This window comes from Nannospalax galili, unplaced genomic scaffold (genome assembly GCF_000622305.1).
Source record: "Nannospalax galili isolate Female #2095 unplaced genomic scaffold, S.galili_v1.0 scaffold915, whole genome shotgun sequence".
Taxonomy (NCBI): domain Eukaryota; kingdom Metazoa; phylum Chordata; class Mammalia; order Rodentia; family Spalacidae; genus Nannospalax; species Nannospalax galili.
This window is the reverse complement of record NW_008336255.1, coordinates 1,265,227-1,288,467: the sequence shown is the minus strand read 5'-3', so window position 1 is coordinate 1,288,467 and position 23,241 is coordinate 1,265,227. Positions and strand designations below refer to the sequence as shown.

The 23,241-nt window shown below is 45.3% G+C and overlaps 1 protein-coding gene across 1 annotated transcript in view; it reads right to left on the bottom strand.

Annotated features, from left to right (window-relative positions):
• Positions 1-723: 723 nt before the first annotated feature.
• The window catches only part of Bnip3l (BCL2 interacting protein 3 like), a 22,904-nt gene continuing 386 nt past the window's right edge, over positions 724-23,241 (bottom strand). Inside the window, exons 2-6 of the mRNA XM_008830969.3 lie at positions 16,076-16,259; positions 11,332-11,404; positions 5,088-5,191; positions 4,816-4,965; positions 724-3,309 (exon numbers count right to left, since the gene is read on the bottom strand). Of these exons, the coding sequence (XP_008829191.1) occupies positions 3,261-3,309; positions 4,816-4,965; positions 5,088-5,191; positions 11,332-11,404; positions 16,076-16,259 (560 nt within the window). The 3' untranslated portion in view covers positions 724-3,260. The remainder of the gene's footprint in view (positions 3,310-4,815; positions 4,966-5,087; positions 5,192-11,331; positions 11,405-16,075; positions 16,260-23,241) is intronic.

The window sequence follows — 23,241 nt, the reverse complement described above, 5'->3', positions numbered from 1 at the left end:
AGTCCTCGGCAGGAGCTCTCGCAAAGGTCCGGGGAATAACTGTTGGCTCTCTACATGTTTCTGTGCGTGGAACTTTAGTCTGAACTCCTCCAATGGCCATCCATCTCATTGCAAGTTAAAAGTTTATAGTCATATGGGTTTTTTCTTGAGGGGAGGGGGTGCCAGGAATTGAATCCAGGGCTTCACACAATAGGCCAACACTCTCCCAGTGAGGGACAGTCCCAGTTCCAGTCTCCTGTTTAATATCAAGACAACCAATGCTGTAGCACCCTCAGTCCTATTAAAATAGAATTACCAGGGCTGGAGAGATGGCTCAGCAGTTAAGAGCACTGACTGCTCTTGCAAAGGACCTGGGCTCAATTCCCAGCACCTACATGGTGGCTACGAACCAACCTTAACTCCAGTTCCAGGGGAATCTGAAGCCCTCTTCTGATCTCCGTGACATTGCATGACATGGGTGCACTCACATACATGCAGGCAACACACTCATACACATAAAAGAAAGAAATAAAAAAACAAAACAAAACAATTACCACACACTACTGTTCTGCTTGCTGCTATTCCAATGCAAACCTCCAGCAGGAGCGCGCAGGCAGACCCACTCACCTGTACAGTCAGTTGGGCACTCCAGTCTTGGTGAATTCTCCCATGAGGAAGTTTCCTGTAGACACGGGAAGGCTTCTTGGGCAATGCTCGTGACATAAAAGCGATACACTGACAGGAAAGGTTTTGTGAGAGTTTAATGGCACAGAATGTTTACAGCTACAGTTATCCATGTGTTGTAAACGGTCTATAATGACACAAAGTGCTAACTAGGTAGATGAGTGAAGAACGGTGCATGATCACTTCGGCTCAGTTAATTCTGATCGTTTCAACCGCTTCCCTTGGAGATCCATCTCACTGCCGAGTCTCCATTTCCACGGCAGTCGGGTTCCATGTCCCACTTTTCCTTGTGCAAGTCTCTTGTGGCTGTTCCTTGTGGCTGTTCTCTTGATTTAGACATCTGAGCCAGTTTTCACCAAATATTAAAAAAGCCCGCTTTTCAGCCCCAAATTGTAAACAGGTATAAAGCTTTTTAAACATTAATCTTAAATCTCAACAAATGGTTGAATTCTGCTTTCTAATCAAACAATCTGTGTTCATTCAACCACAGTCTGGGTAGGAGCGCCAACTGTGACCCTGTGCCGGGGCTGCCACCTGTCAGCGCTGCACGAGCTCACTGATGGTCAGCGCCACCGTGACATGTTCAGTGATCTCACTGGTACATCCAGAAAATGGCAAAACTAAATTTAGTCTTAATGCTGAAAAAAAAAATCATAAATATACCCAGAGTCCAACAGCACTACGGATAAAGTTGCTACTGAATTTAGTGAGAAGGCGGTGTACGGCCTGTAAAAGTTGTTTTTATCTAAGGGGTGATTCTGCTCTTCTCTCTCCTGGTGTCAGTCACACTACAAACTGTGTAGTAGCAGCTTAGTTTTACTAGCCTTGCCAATTTTACTAGGCTTTTCAAAAAATAGTCATCAGATTTACTTTCTTCCTAAAGAAATTCAAACAAGAACACTTGAAATAAATAGGCAAGAAGGAGAATCAAGCGTTACCAGGTTTGAGTAAGACAGAAATAGGGCAGACAACATCCACAATTACTTAGACATCAAATGCCAGAAAGAAAAAGAAAATAACCCACAAAAACTGTTTTGGAAATACTGTTATTCCTAAAGATAAACAGCTATGTTCTTGAAAAAGGCTAGAAATTAATCTCATTTGTCTGTGTTATTTCCTATGACACACCAATTCTATAAACCTCTATATGGGAGAGGAAAGTTAGCTTGTGAAGCACACTGGCAAACCTGGTTGTCATAGTGTTTCTATTCAAGTCAACCTGTGCACCTTATAGATCGCCAGCTTCAAAATTCACAATGGTTCTCCAACTACCACACCGTCTACATCATCAACAGTAATGATTTATATATAAAATGTAGAACTCTCCAGAGTCATGCTATGTGAAATCCAACAAAATCTACTTGAAATAATCTGCAGTCCTGATGCTAACAATTTGGTCCTAAAGCTTCACATTTTAGAAATAGACAAGAGAGTCCGTCGTTGAGGGGATCTGCTGAATGTTCTAGAGCATCAGGAGTTTGACAGAACCGAAAAGATGGCCATGTCTGAAAATCCCCAGGCCTGAGAGAGCCTGAGGACACCTTGGGAAGAGCACAGTCACCACCAGGAAGTGAGGAACCAGGAGGTAACAAGTGGCATCTTCCCAGAACTTTGTCAACTGTTCCCACAGCCCAGGTCTGCTTTCTGAAGTTACACAGTGCTGGGGTAACTATGAAGCAAATTTCTTCAGAATCTAAGAGGGGCTTCCTAAAACAAGAAGCCTGTGTTAACACCATGGACTGGACTCCTTCCAAAGTCTCTTCTTAGGGGGGGAAAAATGAAAGAAATTAGAAAAAAAATTAAGAAAGTTATGAAAAATTCGCATGCAGCTAACACATGAAAATACCAACCACACAAAATCTCAAAAGCAATTTCATGTATGTCTAGGCCTGAGGTGTTCCTTATCAGAAATAAAGACTATTCCATATAACACACTGGTATTAAATCTGTCTTGTAGTTCCACTTCCTGTCTGTCACTCACACAGGCCACATCCTACAAATTAAAGGCGTTATTAGGAGGCTCAGGAAAAAAGCGGTTCCAAAACTGGTTTAAAGTAATTTTTTATTGCCCAGGTTTTTTTTTTTCCCTTGTGTCTTGCTTTTTTTGTCGTTTATGTTCTCTTTTTAAATAATTATATATTCAAGCTTAGGGAAGCTTGTTTTTGTTTTGGAAAAAAAAAAAAAACTAAACAAAGCTTTTATAATATTGTTTGCTAACCTGATCTCATTTAGAGAGATCACATGGCTAGTTCCAGCATGAAGTACAGGTCTGATTCTGGTGTACTAAGGAGACAATAGCATTGCTGACAAAATTAGAATCTGCTGGTGGCATTTGAGGAAAAGAAGCCCTTGCAAATTTCTAAACCACAGTAAACTCTGTTAGGAAATTTTAAAGTGTCTTCCAAGCCAAAAAGAGAACACAGTTAATAAAATGCCTCAGCAGAGTTTGAATAAAATACTAGATTTGGGAGTTACTGGAATTGGGTATGTAAAAACAGGGTCATGGGTAGGGGTCATGCTTACAATGATCTCAAATTCGAATAAACTACAATACACCATTTCACAGGCCATGCACATTTCCGGGGCTTTTCCTTCCCTCAGTAGGTGCTGGCAGAAGGCGTGCTCAGTCGTTTTCCAATATAGATGCTGCAAGGAAGCAGAGTGCATCATGATCCATCTATTTCTACAACTACAGCCACTGGGTCCACAGGCTAAGCTCTCCTGAACAGCTCGACTTTTTCAGTCCTGGTAAAGGGCTCTCAAGTGCACAATGTCCAGACACCCTGGACCATCACTCTTTCTTCCTTGCACCCAGGGGCCTTGTACCCACTAAGCAAGCGTGCTACCTCTACGCTACAGCACACTAACCAGCCCAGTCACATTTGCTATATCTGATTTTGTTTACTCACTAAATCAGGACTGCCAGCACAGGGCCAGTGACGTGAAGACAAAGTCAAGCTAGAGAGAAGACCCCTTTTCAAACCCAAAGCAGAGCCTGCCCCACCCCTAGCTGTTCCTTTTTGGACAAAGTGTTCTACTGCTATTTCAGAAACAGACACGGTCACAGAGCTCTAGCTGCTTGCTATAGGCAAAACAATTTAAACTGCTAGTGTTATTAAGATGACTCTTGCTAATAACCCTTAGGGATTAGGGAGGGACTTAATGGGACTTTTCCACACCAGGCAAAGAACTTGACCCCTTCAACAGCATAAGCAAAGTTAAAGTAGCATAACCCTTGATGTAATAAAAGCAATTAGTTTTAAGCTCCCCTCTTCTACATTTATCTATAGCAACAGCTAAATTAAAGCAACAAAAACAGCCTAAAAATTCATGAAAGACTACAGCAAGGTCCAAAAAACCAAGCTTCCGAGGGAAAATGAACTGAGCCGTCGGCAAGGACTCAGTCCTCCCAGATCCGACCCCATCCGCCACCCCGCACCTCTACTTGTGAATTCTGTCACTGTCTTCAATAAGCGGCTCCTGTCCCCAGGAGAGATGGGGCAAAGATGAGCACATCCTGTGTGGACAGTGGGCTCTGCTCTCTGCTCTGCTGAGCTCACAGCAAGGTGAGCAAGGAGCCACCTTCCCTGCGTCACACACAGAAAATGGCCCACTGAACACGCTCAGACTACGGCAGGTGTATCTCGAAAAATTAGGCTGTTTATTACCAAAATTTTCAAGAGTATTTTCTCCAATGTTCAAATCAAGAGGAAAAAAGCAATTAATTGAAAAGACATGCCAGAAAAATTAATGGATTAAAGTATGAGATTTGATTTCAGCAGAAACAGAAATGCTACCACATGCTGGCCTACCAGTTTTATTCAAGATGGCATATTTTTCCACCTGGAGGAAAAATCATTTTGCATTTACTCTTAAGCTTATATATTAAAAATTTATAAATTACTCAAGCTTAGCTAAATTTTAAACATAAAACTCAAAAAGAAAAAAAAATCATAAAAGAAATCGCTTCAAAATGATCACTTCAAGAATCAGTATGAACATGCGCTCTCCCTTCCTTTCTGAACATCCTCGTGTGCACTCAAACAGCAGAGGAGAGCAGGAGGGCCACAACCACCACATCACTTCTCACAGCTGAAAGTCAAACATGAGGATGAAGTGAACAGAGAACTGGATCAGTTCCAGGGTACTCACCCCAGTCCCAAAGCCAGCACGTGGGAAAGGAAGAGAGACGGAATGAACACCTTCAGGAACTCAGCAGAGAAAATGCCCCCTTTCTTCATGGCTCCGCTTTTCCTCATGCTTAGAGACACAGCACGTTTCGGGTGTCTGAAATGGAACTCTCTGGGAAAGACATGCAGAGGCTGGTGTCAGAAACATCTGCACTGGAGACATCCCAGGGATCATACCAGCCCTCACACACAATACACATGCCGGGCCATGGAAAGCCTCGTGGTGGGACTTACTTGGGGGGGATGTTTTCAGGTCTACTGGACCAGTCTGATACCCAGTCTGCACTTTTCTTCAAAGTCTCAACTTCCTTCTCTCCTTCTACAGCTTCTTCTTCTGACTGTAAAGAATTCAAACCAACAGTGAGGGAGACGGGGAGAAAGAGGAAGACTAATCCCTTTTAATACAAAATCAAACTAAATCCATTAAGTTGGGCATTAGTAATTTTTATACACGAAACAGGTGCTGTTCTGAAAGGGCTGAAAACTGATCTAAAAGCACTATCTTAAACAGAGCAAATGTGGGGCTGGAGAGATGGCTCAGCGGTCAAAAGCACTGGCTGCTCTTGCAGAGGACCCACGTTTGGTTCCCAGCACCTACATGGCAGCTAACAACCATCTGAAACTCCAGTTCCAGGGGCTCCAACACCCTCTCCTGGCCTATGTGGACACTGCATACATGCACACTTATGTAAATGCATGCGAAACTCACATAAAATAAAAAAAAATTTTTTTTGGTCTTTTTTGAGACAGGGTCTCTCTGTATCCCCAGCTGTCCTGAAACTCACTATGTAGACCAGGCTGGCCTTGAACTCACAGAGATCCACCTGCCTCTGCCTCCTCAGTGCTGGGATTAAAGGTGTGTACCACCACGCCTGGCACAAAATAAAAAATTTAAATGGGAAAATGAGCTTGTTGGCTGTCGTACTTAACTGGACTACAACTTTGGAAAACCCTATCTGGTAATGTAGTAAGTGTGGGAAGTGGGTAACTGTTGAATCTGGGTGATGCTCACTAGACTAGTCTTGATACTGTATTTCACATATTATATTTAAAATTTTCAGAAGTTGAAAAAAATAGGTATCAGAAAGGATCTGCTGACAGAAACAAAGCAAGGGAGAGGTGGTTCTGAGAAGTGACGCTGAGCACTGAGACAGGGCACCTTGTGGGCACTGCAGATGAGTGACTCCACCAGACAGAAACTGCCGAAATCCCATCCTCAGATGAAGACACTGGGACAGGGTTAAGCACCTTGCTGAAGGTTCCCCAGCTCTAAGCAGAAGGCCAGAGCTCTCTGGAGCTCTCTAGAGAAATTACCATGTAAATATTTCTCAAGATTTTGAAACTATCTCCAAGTTTTCTGGAATAATCTATTTTGGAGTCAGAAGTTATCATTATCAAATAAATGAAAAAGAAATTCTTTTTATTGCTAGTGATAACCTAAACTTGCAAGCCAGGAATAATTTCCACTTCACAAGCTTACTACTGTTTGAGACACCTGTCTCACTCTACAGCCCAGGCTAGCCTGGAACTCAGTATGTAACAATCCTCCTGATTCAGCCTCCTAAACTGGGATTACAGGTGTGAGCTATCCTGCCCTGCAAGCTTTTTAAAAAAAAAATTATTATTTTATGTGTATGAATGTATTACCTACATTGTATAAGTACCCCGTCTTGTGCAATGCCCACAGAGATCAGAAGAGGGTGTCAGATGCCCTAAACCTGGAATTTCAGACAGTTGTTAGCTGTCATGTAGGTGCTGGGAATTGAACCCATGTCCTCTGCAAGAGCAGTCAGCACTCTTAACCACTGAGCCATCTCTCCTGCCCCACAAACTCTCTTTAACAGAACCGAGAGATGAAAAATTCCTAAAAATGATACACTTTATTTATTTGGTTTTAGGGAAGGTGAAGCTGTGACTCTCAAGAGTCCTGAAGCTCCAGCTCTTGGTGACATGGCTGCCTCAGGAAGGGAGCTTGATCCCGCCTCTACACACACAGTTCCTTTTACTACCAAAACAGGAGCAGAATCCCTGTGGATGTTTGCTGCTGTCAGTGTCGCCCTTATCTAGTTCTGCTGAACTTGGCAAATTCCATTGAATGACACAATGCAGCATTTAGGGCTGAGCTTTTTCCAGTGGGTACTGAGATTACTCAGAATCATGAGTTGGCTTTTTGGAGTAACACTGAAATCCTCAGTCAAAAACAAACTGTCACAATGAAGACACAGACCAGTCTGTTCACACAACCTCTGACCCTTCAACCTACTGCAGGTCATTTCCTTTGTTATTTTGTTTTTTTTAAAGACAGGGTCTCCTTATATAGCCTCAGCTGACCTGGAGTTTACTATGTAGACCAGGCTGGCCTCAAACTCACAGCTTGCCTCTGCCTCCTGAGTATTAGGATTAAAGGCATGTACGACCACAGCTGGCCTCTATTTTTCAGACATTACATTTATTTATGCATGTGGGGGACAGATGCAGGTGCTACAGTGGTCATGCAGAGTCAGAGGACAACTTGAAAGAACTGGTTTTCATGTTGTACCATGTGAGTCCCAAGGATTAAACTCTGGGGTCAAATTCAAGTTGTCAGGGCTTGGCAGCAAGTGCCCTTACCTGCTGAACTGTCATGCCAGTGCTCTTGGTTTTTTCATTTGGTTTCTGCAGTAAGCCCAGGGCCTCCTACATGCTAGGCAAGGACTCTGTCTCAGCAGCTCTACCCCAGCCTCAAGGCAGTCTGCTCTGCCAAGTCTTCCAGGGACCTCCCCATGACTCTAACTGCTCAGTGGTTTAGTTTAGGTTTTTTAAAAGCTATTTATCATTTTTATTTTAGGTGTGTGAGTGTATTCCTGTGTATGTGTAAGTGCACCTGTGTCTTGCAATGCCCTCAGAGGTCAGAAGAGGACATTGGATCCCCTGGGACTGGAGTTACAGATGGTTGTTAGCCACCATGTAGGTGCTGGGATTCGAATCTGGGACCTCTCCAACAGCAGTCAGTGCTGTTAATCCCCGAGCCATCTCTCCAATCCCTAGTTTAGGTTTCTGAATGAGTTCATATTTCCTTCTTTGCACAGAGTGGACACACAGTAAGATTACACTCTGAAATTTTTTTTTTTTTTTCGGTCTTTTTGAGACAGGGTCTCCCTGTAGCCTCAGCTGACCTGGAACTCACTATGTAGATCAGGCTGGACTTGAACTCTCCGCCTGCCTCTGCCTCCCAAGTGTTGGGATTAAAGGCATGTGCCACCACGCCCAGCCCCACTCTGAATTTTTTTTAAGACATGGGATTTTCTCCCTCAGTAAAAGTCTTACTCCACAGACAGAACTTTCCTGTGGTGTTACACTGCCTTTGCCAAATGCCATGCTTGTCCACACTGGCAGACCAGACTGTTCACACTGTGCGCCATTAGTATGGCTCCTGCCTCTTGAAGATTTCCCAGGTGTGTCATTCAGGTTGTTTCTAAAGGGGCACCTCACTGGTAATCACACCAGAATGTCACACACTTTCTCTCCTGAATTCCAGGGGTTCCTTTCCAATCTCAGGGAGGCCACATTCAGCTCCAGAATCCCATGGAAATTCAGTGTGCACATAGGCCTAACTGTACACCTGCCTTTCCGTGAGGAGAATTGCCCTATCCAGGTGTTCTACTGAATTCCTAAGCCAGGAGGGAAAGCACCTGTGGGAAGAGGAGGGCACATCAGCCAAGGAAACACTTGGTTTAAACTGCTAACATGACTGCAGGACTTTTTAGAGCTGTTGCCAATGTGTCTCCTCATGGGGCCTGGGGCCTGGGGCCTGCAGGATTTCTCATTTATTTGATTTCATAACTACTTTATGGAATCTCAACTGAGTAAGCATTCCTCAGACACATTTTGGAAAATGCTAATCTAGACTTTCAACCTGTCTAATCAAAAGCTGGCCGGGACTGAAGATGTGTTCCTCAGGAAGCTACAGTACAAAGCTTGCTTCCTTCCTCTCTTCCACCCTTGGTACACTTCTGACACAAACACTTCATGTACTTTTTCCACACCAGTTACAACGTAACTGCACACGGCCAGACTCATACAGACCAGTTAGTAATTCAAAACTTTCTGTCAGATTCTCTTACTAAACGAGCCTTACCACTATAAGCTTTATAGACTAAAGCACACCATAAACTAATTCCAATTTTTAGTATTGATGGTGTGGCCAAAGCGAGCACTAAGTTGGTATTCAAAGCAAAAAATTTCCACATTTCAGAAGAGTGAAAAGGTGACACAGTCAAAGCACGGAAAAGCTGTGCAGCCTTCCAGATAGAACACTGAAAGAACCAAGTGAACAGGCCAAGTATCTGTAGTATGAGCAGCCCACACCAACACGGAGCGAGAACACCACTAACAAGGCTTCTCTGGGTCATGCACACAGCCACACAGGATTTTTCAAACACAAAGAGAAGACATTTGTTCCTGTTCTCAAGAATTTCTACTCTAAGGTTGGAGAGACGACTCAGTGGTTAAGAGCACTGGCCACTTTTGCAGAGGACCCGGGTTTGGTTCTTGGCAGCCACGTGGTGCTAACAACTATCACCAGGGGATCCTATGCTGTCTTCTGGCTCCGTGGACATTGCATGGCACAGGTGCACTTAAAAAGATGCAGGCAAAATACCCAACAAAACGAGAATAAATTTTTTAAAAAAATACAGAGAATTTCTACTCCAATAAGTTTCAGATAACCTGGCACATTAATGAGGTCAGGCTGGCCATGAACAGTCACTACCAACAGCTACACGCTCAAGATCTTCCAGTCTAATTTAGATGACATTTTTTTTTCCTAGCTACAAAAATTAATCTCAAAAGTCACTGCTAATTAAGAAGAGCGGATCTCTTTGAGTTCCAGGCCAGTCAGAGCCATACAGAGTTCCAAGGCCAGCCTAGTCTACACAGAGAATTCCAAGGCCAACCTAGTCTACACAGAGAATTCCAAGGCCAGCCTAGTCTACACAGAGAGTTCCAAGGCCTGCCTAGTCTACACAGAGGGTTCCGGGCCAACTTAGTCTACACACTTTTCCAGGCCAGCTCAGTCTACATAGAGAGCTCCATGCCAGCCTAGCCTACACAGAGAACTCCAGGCCAGCCCAGTCTACACAGAGAGTTCCAGGCCAGCCCAGTCTACATAGAGAGCTCCACACCAGCCTAGTCTACACAGAGAGCTCCAGGCCAGCCCAGTCTACACAGAGAGTTCCAGGCCAGCCCAGTCTACATAGAGAGCTCCACACCAGCCTAGTCTACACAGAGAGCTCCAGGCCAGCCCAGTCTACACAGAGAGTTCCAGGCCAGCCCAGTCTACATAGAGAGCTCCACACCAGCCTAGTCTACACAGAGAGCTCCAGGCCAGCCCAGTCTACACAGAGAGTTCCAGGCCAGCCCAGTCTACATAGAGAGCTCCACACCAGCCTAGTCTACACAGAGAGCTCCAGGCCAGCCCAGTCTACACAGAGAGTTCCAGGCCAGCCTAGTCTACACAGAGAGTTCCAAGGCCTGCCTAGTCTACACAGAGGGTTCCGGGCCAACTTAGTCTACACACTTTTCCAGGCCAGCTCAGTCTACATAGAGAGCTCCATGCCAGCCTAGTCTACACAGAGAGCTCCAGGCCAGCCCAGTCTACACAGAGAGTTCCAGGCCAGCCTAGTCTACACAGAGAGTTCCAGGCCAGACTAGTCTACACAGAGAGCTCCTGGTCATCCAAGGCTACATAGTGAGACCTTGTCTTAAAAAAAGAAAAGGCTCTGTGTCCATCTGGGGCTCGCGCACTTGATTCTAGCACAACTTTCACCCTCATCCACTTTGTGACCCTAAGACATCTGCCTCAGTTTTCTACTTACAAATTCAAGAAACTAGTCTGGAATACTGGGATGACACATTGTACACAAGAATTTTCCAACTATTTTAGCCTAGCAACAAGGAAATATAATATCCTAAATAATCCCCAAATTGGAAACTAATTTAAAATACCTTCAAACTATTTTGAAATCTTCTGTGTGTAAGAATATGTCTGTGTGCCAGGCGTGCTCAGGAGGCAGAGGCAGGAGGATCTCTGTGAGTTCGAGGCCAGCCTGGTCTCCATAGTGAATCCAGGACAGCTGGGGCTGGCTACAGGGAGACCCTGTCTCAAAAAAAAGACTCCCCCAAAAAAGAATATGTCTGTGCATGAATCTGTTTGTATATGTGTGCATGCAAATGTGTGTGCAGGTGGATGCCAGAAGTCAACATTTAGTATCTTCCTCCCCAAATTGGTTTTGATCAGTGTTTTTATCACAACAATATGAAGGCAAACTAGGAACAGTGTGGGTGCTGGGAGTCCAAATTCAAGTCCTCATCCTTGCATAGCAAGCACCCCACTGACTGATTCATCTCCCCAGGGCCTTCGCATCTTCTATAACATATTTCAGTAAAAGTATTTTTAGAGACTGTACCTTTTCCAAAGCAGAATAAGCAGCACACCCACCTGAGAGCTATGGTCCCTGCTGGTGTGCATCTCAACATCAAACATGATCTGCCCATCTTCCTGTGGCGAAGGGCTAGGAGAAGGAGAACTTTGTCATTAGTTTTGGGGTTTTTTTGCACTTTATTCTCTCTCTCTCTCTCTCTCTCTCTCTCTCTCTATATATATATATATATGTATATGTATATGTAGGGGAGGGAGAGCACGTGCATCTTGGCAAAGGTGTGAAAGTCAGAGGACAACATCCAAGAGTCGGTTTCCCTCCTCCCACTGGGAAGGCTGTCAGGCTTGGTGGCGAACACCTTTACTGACCAAGCGTTCTATCTGAACCCCTAGTCCTTAGTTTTAATTCTTTTTTCACATCTTAGTCTCTGATAGAAACCAGAAAACTTCAAGTTACAGCAAGATGGCTTTGAAAAAGGAGTGTGTCTGAAAGCCTACCATATCATACAGAAGCTCTGTGTGACCATGAGTGGCTGACTACAATGATGGACTTTTGCAGAGCTTTCTGGACTTTTCTAAGTGATCAATTTCTTCAGGGACAGAGTCGTAAGAACACAACCTAAAGATGAAAAACTGTCTTGTTTTCTTGTTTCATTTACTCCTTTCTCCAGTGAGGGTGAAATGATCTTCAAACTCAGAAACTTAGCTTGTGTCCTTTTTTTAAAAACTCCTTTCTCATAAATAGCTCCCCAGCACTTCTCACAGTCTTAAGGGGCTCAGCGGGGTCAGAGCTGCCCTCATGGTACTACTAGGTCTGTGCTTCCCACTGCCTTCTCTCTCGCCTGTCCCCTGGAGCCTTCCAAAGACTATACAGGATGTGACAGAATAACAGACTGAATGCAAAGCCGGTCAGACTCCGGCTGCTTCCTATTAAGCCAGACATTAAAGAGATTTGCAAAAATGTAAACAATTACCATTATTCTTAATGTTTTGGGTTATGGGAAAGTTATTTTTCATTAAGAATTGCTTATGGAGCCCAGTATATCAGATAGAGGCCAGTCTGCTCTACATAATGAGTTCCAGGCCAGCAGGTACAGGGAGACCTTGTTTCAAAAAAAAAAAAAAATTGCTTATGGACCAGTGAGATGGCTTAGTGGATAAAGGTGCTTGCTAGACCCTGGGGACTTGAGTTCAATTCCCAGAATCCACAAAGGTGAAGGGAGGGAACCAAAACCACAAAGTTGCCTTCTGACCTCTACACGTGTTGTATGTGCCCCCAACCGTCATGTACACACACACACACACAAAATAATCAAAAAAGTTCTTTAAAGAAAGTCTTAAGGGGCTGGAGAGATGGCTCAGTGAAAAAGAGAATGTCCTGCTCTCACAGAGGATATAATTCAATTCCCAGCACCCACACGGCAGTTGACAACTGTCTGTGACTCTAGTCCCAGGGGATCCAACACCCTCTTCTGACTTCCACAGGCACAGAATGCAGGTGGTACACACTTTTAGGTAATATACACATTTTTAGGTCTTAAATGGGAAAAGATTTTATATCAGACACAACTTTTCTCCTTTGAATAAACACGTCAGGCTACAGAGGCAACAGGCAACACAGGCAGCAAGCAGAACATGGTTCCTGACTTCAGTCTATCATCTGTGCTGTAACACTATGGCATCAAGGGCCAGCCTTACACAGCTGTGACCAAGTCATGGCAGGCAAAGTGACAGGTCCAGGATCCCATAAAAACACTGTTCTCCCTCTGCATGCACTGTGCCGTTGACACCAACCCTGTTAGAAAAGCACTCTCTCCTCACTGGTAAACTTCTTACTCTTTCTGAGGCTTTGGAATGCAGCAGGGCTTCTACCCAGTTCCTCTAAGAACCAGTCAGAGAGCTTGTAGAATCACTGTGATGTACCTATCCTGCCCTGACAACCAAAGGAAGTGCTCTAGGGACAGGCTCCACACACTGAGGTTTTTAGAAGGTCCCTGGCTTACCTAGCAGGCAGACAAGGCTGAAGGGCTACAGTGGGGTAGAACACAGAGCAAAACGCAACAGGGCATCTTCTCAGTACCACTGCAGTGATGAGAGCGATCTATGGGATTACTTTAAAATTGTTTTAAAAATTACAACCGGGTGTGGTGGAGCTCTGTGAGATTGAGGCCTGCCTAGTCTACACAGCAAGTTCTAGGCCAGCAGTGGCTACAGGGAGACCCTGTCTCAAAAAGATCAATTTTTAAAATTATTTATTTATAGAAAGGTCTTACTGTATAGCTCTGGATGGCCCAGAACTGGCTATATAGACCAGGCTGTCCTCTAACTCACAGAGCTCTGCCTGCCTGTTTCCTGAGTGCTGGGATTAAAGGTGTGCACCACCATGCCCTGCAAGGTATAACTTTTAAATAAAAAATATACATAAATCAGACTGGGCTTGGAGGTGCAGGACTATAATTCCAGCTATTCTAGAAGACGGGGCAGAAAATGTTCAAGTTCAATACTTGCCTGGACTACAGAGCAAGTTCAAATCTAGCCTGTGTAGCTCAGTAAGATAGTTTCAAAAATAAAAATGAAAGGCATGATGATAGAGCCCAGCTGTACAGGCCTTGCATGGCATGCAAGAGGTGCTAGGTTCAATCCTCAGTACCATGAAAAGGAGAGAGAAGGGAAGAGAGTGGAGAACAGAAGAGAGGAAAGAGAAAGACCATGTGCATCAGCAGAGGCCAGCACCCAGCAACCCTAAACCCCCACCCACAAGAAGGACTTCCTGAGGCTGGGGAGAGGCCTCAGCGGTTAAGAGCACTTGTCGCTCTTGCATAGTTCTGTTCCTGGCACCCACTTGGCAGCTCACAACCATCTACAACTCCAGTCCTGGAGGATCTGAAATCATCTGCTGGCCTCTGTGGGCACTGCACACACATGTCCACATACATACATGCAGGCAAACAACCATACACGTAAAATTAAAAAATAAATCTGAAAAATATCTGCCAGTAACTTCAAATACAAGCCAAATGACATGAATTTTGAAGGCACTTTTCTTACTCTTTTCTGTGTATGTTTGTGTACATATGTGTGTGCAGGTGCTAGTGCATGTGTGGAAGCTGGGGGGGTGCCTTTGAGCGTCTCCTCTCTTTGCTCTCCATCTTCTTTGGTGAAGCAGGGTCTCACTGCACCTGGAGCATACTGTTCCAGCTTGACTGATGGGCCAGTCAGCCCCTTCGTTTCTCCTCACATGCACTTAGGGACCTAAACTAAGCCTGACCCTGAGAAGGAGAACTCACAACCCACCATGCACATCACTGCCACAGAAGGGAAAACAGGACGGCCCAACAGCAGGTGACCTCTCTGCACTGCGAACAACAGTTCACAGACTCATGGTACCACTAATCTGAGCTCAGGCAAATGTATAGAAAATAGGCTACAGCAGGCAGAAAGTGTCAGAAACCCAAACAGAAAGCAAGTCCCATGACACAAACCTTCATTCTGAAAGACAGACGAAGGCTGCAGCTTCAGCATCAACAGCAGCTGCTAAGAAAGCCATGCACTGGCTTCTGCTTAGGACAAGAGCCGCTGCAGGCTCTGAGAAGCCAGCAACTAGGCAGCGATTCCCTGGGGGTGGCAGGGCGCCAATGTGCCCACCAGCCAGTCCTCTAGCTGCCATGGTGACAAAAGCAGATCATAAGACACACAGGAAGGTCAGGTAGACTCAACTGCCCCGCCACTTTCTTCCTGTGCACGTGCATTTCCAACATGGTTAATAATCAGTTAACTACTAACTAACGAGGCCGTCAGGGTAGCCAGTGCTCCATAAAGCCAACACTGCACCTGGCACCGCACCAACCATTCTTTTTTCCTTTTTGGAAATAGGTACGTAGCCCTGGCAGGCCTCGAACTTGTGGTAATCCTCCTGCCACAACCTTCTGAGTGATGAGATTGCAAATGTGTGTTGGCCCATCCACCTTAGAATTTTTAAATGTCATTTAATACCTATTCTCTCTGGGAAAAAAAAAAAGAAACTCAGACTGAAAAATAAACATCTTGGTTTCCTTTTCATCACACATCCCTCTGCATTCTAACTCCATCACCTTAAGCAATTCTTAATTAGTGCAATTAACTTCCCAGAGTCAATTTACACAAAACTTCCTAAGAGGAAATGGACAGATGTTCAGATGCTGGGACTCCTCTGCACAAATATTGCTATAACTTGCATCAATAGCAGGTCCTGCGAGTCAAACATTTGCTGAGTGTCCACTGTGGACCAGTCCGTTACTGTGAAGTGTGCAGAGGCAATGTGTCTAGAAACTGGCCATCTACAATGGGAAGACAGACCGTAGAGAGGTTAACTGTGATTCATGACATGGGCTCAAAAACAAAGGGAAATGGGAGAAAGATTAACTCTATAACATTAATGGCACTGAATTGTGCTGCTGTGGGTTTGCACACATGCGTGTGTAGTTCAGAGGACAACTTATGGGAATCTGCTCTGTCCTTCCACCATGTGGGATCTAGGATCAAACTCAGCTCACCAGGCTTGGCAGCGAGCACCTTTATCTGCTCAGTCATCTCATGGCCTGCCGCTCAATTTTAAACTGATAAACATCCGAAAATACAATCTGAGAATAAAAATGACATTTGGGGGCACAGTGGGCACTCAGGTGCCTAGCCATTAGCTGTCTAGTTTAAATATGCATGCTACAGTAAGTCAGGAGGCTTAGATTGTTGGGCGAAGATTTAACAAGTGTACCTTCTCTTCATGGGAATAACCCACCTGACTCCCGAACCCAGGGCCCCTGCTTACCTGTCGCAGTGAGAGCTGCCCCTGGAGCTGCTCTGTCCCGACTCATGCTGTGCGTCCAGGAGAATCTTCTCCATGTCTCCATTGTGGATGGAGGATGAGGAAGGGACGTGCTCCAGGCCCCCGTTCTTGCCGTTGCCGTTGCCATCGCCACTGCTGCTGTTCATGGGGAGCTCCACCCAGGAACCTGTTGGACGAGTCAGATAAATGAAGTCATAACCACAGCAGGACTGAAATCCCTCGTGTGCACACAGATGTCAACATGCCGAGTTCAGATAAGAATTCTGACTTGCCTCAAACTGAAGCCAAAATTTTCAGAAGAAAATAAACAAATAATAAAAGAAAGAACTTGTATTGTTCGGTTTGGGAAGCAGTTCGTGCATTAAATCATTCAGAAGGTGGAAATTGTGAACTAAATTGAAAATGTGTCTTCCAGTCAATTTTCTCTCTGTTTACAGCTTAATTTATATCCAATCAATGCATTCTACTGAACACTTGGTCTATTCTTCAAAAAATAAATAGCTACTTTACTAGACAGACTACTTAACTTTAATACACATACACACACTTGCTATGTCTTCCAGAGTCCTCCTCAGCTAGTTATGTGTTATCTGCACCACAAATTAAATCAACATCTACCTTAGCCATGACACATAGAGTTCAGCTGAATACATTAACAACCGTCTCTTACTTTTAGCACAAACAGAAGCTTCTGGAGAGAAAATCTGCCCAGATCCACAGCATGCATTAATGCAGACACTTCTTTTTGTTGCTGTTTTGGTTTTTTGAGACAGGGTCTCCCTGTAGTCCTAGATGGTCTCAATCTCACAGAGATTTGCCTGCCTCTGCCTGCCGAGTGCTGGGATCAAAGGTGTACGACACCATGCCTGGCCCAATGCAGCTACTTCATAACAAAATGAGGGGCTCTGGGTCTGTCCCACAGATCTGCTTCCTCCTTCCCTCCAGCCTTAACTCTATTCTGTCTCTTCTTTCACGCACTGAACATACCTTGTGAAGTTGTCTCTTCCCCTTTCTCTCCTGCGAACCCTACTTTCTAGGGTTTTCATTAAGTCCTGATGGTGTGTGTGGGGGGGGAGCCACTGCATAAAAGCTACAGGCAGAGAAGTTAGGGACAAATACTCGGAGGGGGTGGAGCCTCGAAGAGAAGGGGATGGGTCTCGGTAATCGGCATAGTTCATGAAAAATGTTTATTGGCCCCGTAAGTGCTGAGGAGTCAAGAATCGATAACAGTAGCTAATTACTCAATGACAACAAAAACAGAAATGTATTTTCTGTAAGCTTCCTTCTTCACATTAAACGCTGCTTTAGAAATGCAACCAGCAGCTGGGCCTGATGGCTTACACCTGTACTCCTAGAACTCGGGAGTGGGGCAGGAGGATTTTCAAGAACGAGTTCAAGGCTGGAGAGATGGCTCCAAGATTTAGACCACTTGCTCTTGGAGAGGACCTGGGCCCAGTTCCCAACACCCACATGGCGGTAACTCCAGTTGCAGGGCATCTGATATTTTCTTCTGGGTTCCATAGGCAAACACATAAAATAAATCTTAAAAAAAAAAAAAATGAGTTCGAGGCCAGCCTGGGCTACAGGGTAAGACCCTATCTCCACTCATCCCCAAATGTTAACCAAGCAGGTTGGTGGGGCATTCCTCTAATTCCAAGAAGCACTCTGCGGTCCTCCCTCGGCTGAATAGGAGTCCCATCAGCCCTTCAGAACCCTCACATCTCTAATGAGGCAACTACCACACCAGATCCAGCTGAGGTCTCCCGCCTCTGAAATCAGACTCCACCACTTACCCCTCTGCCCTTCAGTTTCCTCACCTGTGAACAGCCTGAACAGTGTGAGACCCACTTCCCAGAGCTGCCAGGGAGCGAATCACAGTGATTTAAAGTGCTTGGCAAAAAGAGATACTCATTCACGCACTAAGGAGTTTGTATCTGTTACTGAAGAGTTAGCCTGTCCTCCCTACCAAAGGCAGCCCTAGTGTCCCAGAACCACCAATTCCAACCACCACAGGTGAACAGCAAGCAGCTCTGTGGCCTCATTCTACACCTACCTGAGAATGGGCTTGAATAAGGACACTTAAGACCGATGAGCAAACACAACCACAGAGCTGAGAGGTTTAAATGAATATTCGAAGTGCCTCCAAAGTGGATCTGAATATGCCAAAACAGCTCTAAATTTAGAGAGCTGTAAAATGTTTTAGAGGGAGGGAAGGACGGAATAAACAATCTTTTCCTCCCTACTCCCACTGCTTCTAGGATTTTCAAACTTGTTAAAACCAATGGGGCCAGCTCTTGTAGAGAAGTCAATATGTAAAATAAACAAAACCAAACGGAAGCCCAGGGCTGCGGTGGCGGAGCAGATTAAGGAGCCAGGAGTTCCAGATGGTTCTGTAGAAGCCAGAGTCCTAAAGGACAAGCATGCTCCTGAAGTGCCTGATCAAAAGGAAAAGGTAGCCACAGGGCCAGGGTTCCGCACCTCACTTTCCTAAAGGACTTCCAAACCAGTATGCTAAAGCTTCTCTTTCTCTCTCTCTCACCATTAACCTATAGTTAGTAACTGGAGGCATACCTAGAAAAGCTCTACATAAGCCCTGCTGTGGCCTTAGCAGCCTGGAGCACCAGCTGCCATTTCCCCCGTGGCAGACTGCACTCATGTGGGCAGATACCAGCACCTGGTTAACAGTGCTGACTGAAGCCACAGCCCCAAACTAGGGCTTTCAGCTTACAGCACAACAGGTTTCTTAGCCGCTGTGTCTGTTTCTTTATCTGTAGAGTAAGGATAACATCTGCATCTGCTTCATAGAGTTATGGGGAGGATGGAATGAACAAAGCACACAAAAAGAGAGGTTCCCAGGGCCATGTACACGACAGTCACTGTAATAATACTATCTTTTCAAAATTGCTTGACTACAAAAGTATGTTGCTTGAACAATAAATGTGGACCTCCCACTCCAAATTACTGGCTATCTTCTTGGTTGTTTTTTTTTGTGGTACTGGGGATTGAACCCAGAACTCACAGGCATGTTAAACAAGTGCTTTACCACTGAGCTATAGATCCCAAGCTTTGATTTTGATTTTCTGAACCAGGGTTTCATGTAATCCAGGCTGGCCTTGAACGCCTGACCCTCCAGTCTCAGCCTTGTGAGGTTACAGACCTGCACCCTACCTGACTCCCATTCCTACTTCCAAAGGAAATCACTTTTAAATCGTTTCACATGGAGAATTTTGGAAGGGTCTCCCCCTCCCCCATGAAATTTTTTTCTTTTATTTTTTATTTTTATGTTTTGTCTTTTTGAGACAGGGTCTCCCTGTAGCCCCAGCTGGCCTGGATTCACTATGTAGACCAGGCTGGCCTCGAACTCACAGAGATCCGCCTGCCTCTGTCTCCCGAGTGCTGGTAATAAAGGCATGAAACACCACGCCTGGCTTTTATTTTTTCTTAAATAAACCAATGGAATTATATTGTACGTTTGTTCCTCTAAGTACTGATTTTCACCTAAAGCTTTGAGATGCACTGCAATGTCAATATGGGTATGATTTTTGTTTTGTTTTGAGACAGAATCCATTACATAGCTTGGAACTGGTTATGTAGACCAGGCTGGCCTCTGCCTCTCGTGTGCTGGGATTACAGGTGTGTACATGGGCCCAGCTTTTTTATGTTGGTTTTAGGGACTGAATTCAGATCCTCATGCTTACAGAACAAGTACTTCACTAAGCTATCACCTCAGCGCCCACAAATATTCTCTATGGAAACAGTACTATAGGGAACTTATGTGTACATTTATTAAGCAGATGCACATCAAGCAGTCGTTGTGGTTCTCATCTATAATCTCAGCACTTTGGAGTCTGAGACAGGCCAAGTTCAAGGCCATCCTGGGCTACTAAGTGAGTTCCAGGTCAGCCTGGGCTACATAGTGAAACCCCATCTTAAAATCAAATAAAATCTCCTGCTGATAACAGAAAAAAGTCTTTTAAAAAGATTATATATTGTTTTATTTTTTGAGTAACACAAAAAAGAAAACTTTTTTCTTCTCCCTTTTGTGTTGGTTTGTGCTGTCTCTTGACACAGGTCTTACCACCAGTGTAGGCTGGCCTGGAACTCTGTGTCTAGGCTGCCCTGAGCCGCCCTCCAGCCTTTAGTCCCCCAGTGCCAGGAATGCCTTCCTCAGGAGACGCTGCACGCGCATCTCTCTGCCTCATGTGTTCCAGTCTCAGAACCTCTCTTTGCTCCACCTCTGCCATCTTCACCAAGTCCCCTTTTCTCAGAAAGGAAGCACAGCAAGACAGATGGACTTTATGACACCTAAGAAGTGCACGCGGGAAGCAAGCCCAGAGGGAACGCTCCTCCTCGAAAGTGGACTTTAAAGAAAAGGTGGAAAGCTGTTATTTTAAAGGACTGTTCACAGCTGAGAGCTGTTCACCTTCATGCCAGTTTGGAACAGATATAATGAGATATTTTCTAGTTTAAGCCTTCAGGAAGGACTAAGAGACCAGGCCAACTGGGGCTACAGGGAGACTGTCTCAAGAAAACCAAAGCCAAAACCAAAGTCTGCTATTTTAATCTGCTATTAATGCTTTGCAAGGGGGCTGGAAAGCTGGATCCGAGCTGGCTCCTCCTGGTTCCCAGCACCCACATGGCGGCCCACAACCACCTGTAACTCCTGTCCCAGAAGATCTGATGCCCAATTCTGACCTCCACAGGCCTACAAGAACATGATGAATATAAAGTCATGCAAGCACACACATGTACATATGAAAACAATAAATAAACCTTAAGAAAAATGTGACCCCTGACCTAAAGATAAAAGTCTCAAAGCAGAGATAATCTGCACGTCTCAGCGCCTGTTTTCCCAAGTTGTGCAACCTTAGCCAACAAAGTACGTGGACTTCTCAGCAACTCAGCATTAGATGGCTGAAGAAGTTGTTTTGCTCAGTGCAAAAAAGAGAAAAAAAAATCACTTGAAGGAATCAATACGGCTTCTTGTTTTGTTCAGTCCAGTGTTGTGTAATGGGCTTTAAAAAGCAAATGAAGAAAGGACAGTAATTAAAGCTGGCATTCTCTAACAGCTTTTCAGTAACTTTGAAAAGCTCGGCCTCTCCCAAGTCAAACACTTTCTATCTATCCGATTTTCCAAAGCAACATCTGGTGTCACATGGAGGTTGGGTGTTCTGCTGCTGCTGTAAGAGCTAATGACAACGCAGAAGCTCACTGGCCCAAGACATCAAGCACCTCACAGGGCTGTCAGATACCAAGACAAACAACTCCCTTTCTGGTTGCTGTTGTTATTAAAGGAGCCAAGGAAAATCAGAAACCTTTCTATGCAACCATATTCCCACAATGACAAAATACTGCTAAGATGAGGCCAGCCAAGAGCCCCTCCCGACATCTCGCAGAAAAGAGACACATAAAAAAGCAGGCCCACCTGGGCTGGACATGGACAGCTCAGTAACATGAAACAGGTATCTCTTAAGTCCTTTCCCATTTTACATTCCATGTTTCTAAAAAGAATCTGCTAAAGATGAGCAAAGAATTTAGAGCTCTGTAAATGTGATAGGAGAAACACTTAAGGACACTTTCATCTTACAGTCTAGAACACAAAACCTTACAAAAAAAATAGCCAAGTCGCCGGGTATGGTGGCGCACGCCTTTAATCCCAGCACTCGGGAGGCAGAGGCAGGTGGATCTCTGAGTTCAAGACCAGCCTGGTCTACATAGTGAGTTCCAGGACAGCTGGGGCTACAGAGAGACCCTGTCTCAAAAAGACCAAAAAACAACAACAAAAAAAACACCCCCCCCACATTTAAAGAAATAGTTCATCAAAAGATGGGGCAAAGCACTTAACAGAAGCATCTTAGAAAAAACAAACTCTTTCTTGGGCAGTTTAAAAAAAATTTAACTTTGACACTTTTGTAATCAATAATTCCTTCAAATAGTTTAATGGAAATTTTCATCACTACTTGAAGCAAAACAAATGAAATCAAGCTTGCATTTTTTCAGTTATAATAAGGATCTATTATTTAATCGTTTGATCAAATACAATTCATTGACACAAGCATGCCTTAACTATCTGCAAAGTGAGTTTTCATACTGCAGTGTGTTGCTTAAAGATGTTACCTTTGGATAAGCTGTTTGGGTTTTTGAGACATGGGTTTTGCTCTGAAGCCCAGGCTGGAATGACAGGTATGTACCAGAACGCCCAGCTAAAATACTGATTCTCTGCGAGGCCACGTTGGAAGCACCTCCCTCTTAGGAAAGACACTGGCTGGCCTTTAAGCAAACGGGTTTTAAACAGTATTTCGGTGAGCGATAAGCCTGCTGCCCCCACCACCTCTTTCATAAGACACAGATTTCAGAAAAGTTGGGCAAGAAGGTCGGGTGCTCTCACAACCGGGGACACAGATGTCTGAGCACAGGAAAAGCAGCCGCACTGGACCGTGACTCCGCACTGCCCATCAACATTCAGCCGCCCGGGTGTGCAGCGTTGACCCCAGATTCTGGAAATTCACCGTCCAGACTCTCACGGGTGTAGCCTAGGGTGGTAACGACACTGTTCTTAAGTAGGCGTGCTGGGCACCTAGTACATTTAAAACAAGAAACAGCCCCGGAAAGGCCACGGGTGTGCTGGAGCACGCCTGTCACCCCACGACTTGGGAGGCGAAGGCAGGAGGATCAGAAGTTCAGGTCATCCTGGGCTACAAAGAGAGTCCGGGACCCTGTGTCTCCAAAAACCAGAGTTTAAATAAAAAAAAACAAAAAAACCCAAAAAAAAACACTTGAGCAACTTGGGGAAATTTCTGGGCCACGCAGGGGGCAGGCTTGCACTCGCGGTAAGTGGCTCAAGTGACCACGGCATTACCAAACGCACGGCCCCGCGATCGCCCCGCACACCTGCGCGGCCGCCCCTCAGCCCCTCCGCCCCTCCCAGTGCCGCGTCCATCTACCGGCCGAGAGGCCGCACGTCCTCAGCGCGCCACCGCCCCTCACACGAGCTCCGCCCACCTCCCTCCGGCCGGCCTCCGCCACCGCCCCGCAGCCCGCAACCACGACCCCAGCCCGGCGCACGCAGGCCGCGAGCCAGCCCCGAGTGCCTCCGCCTGACAGGAGCGCGCGGCTGTCCGTCACGCGGCCCCGCCAATGGGCGTCCA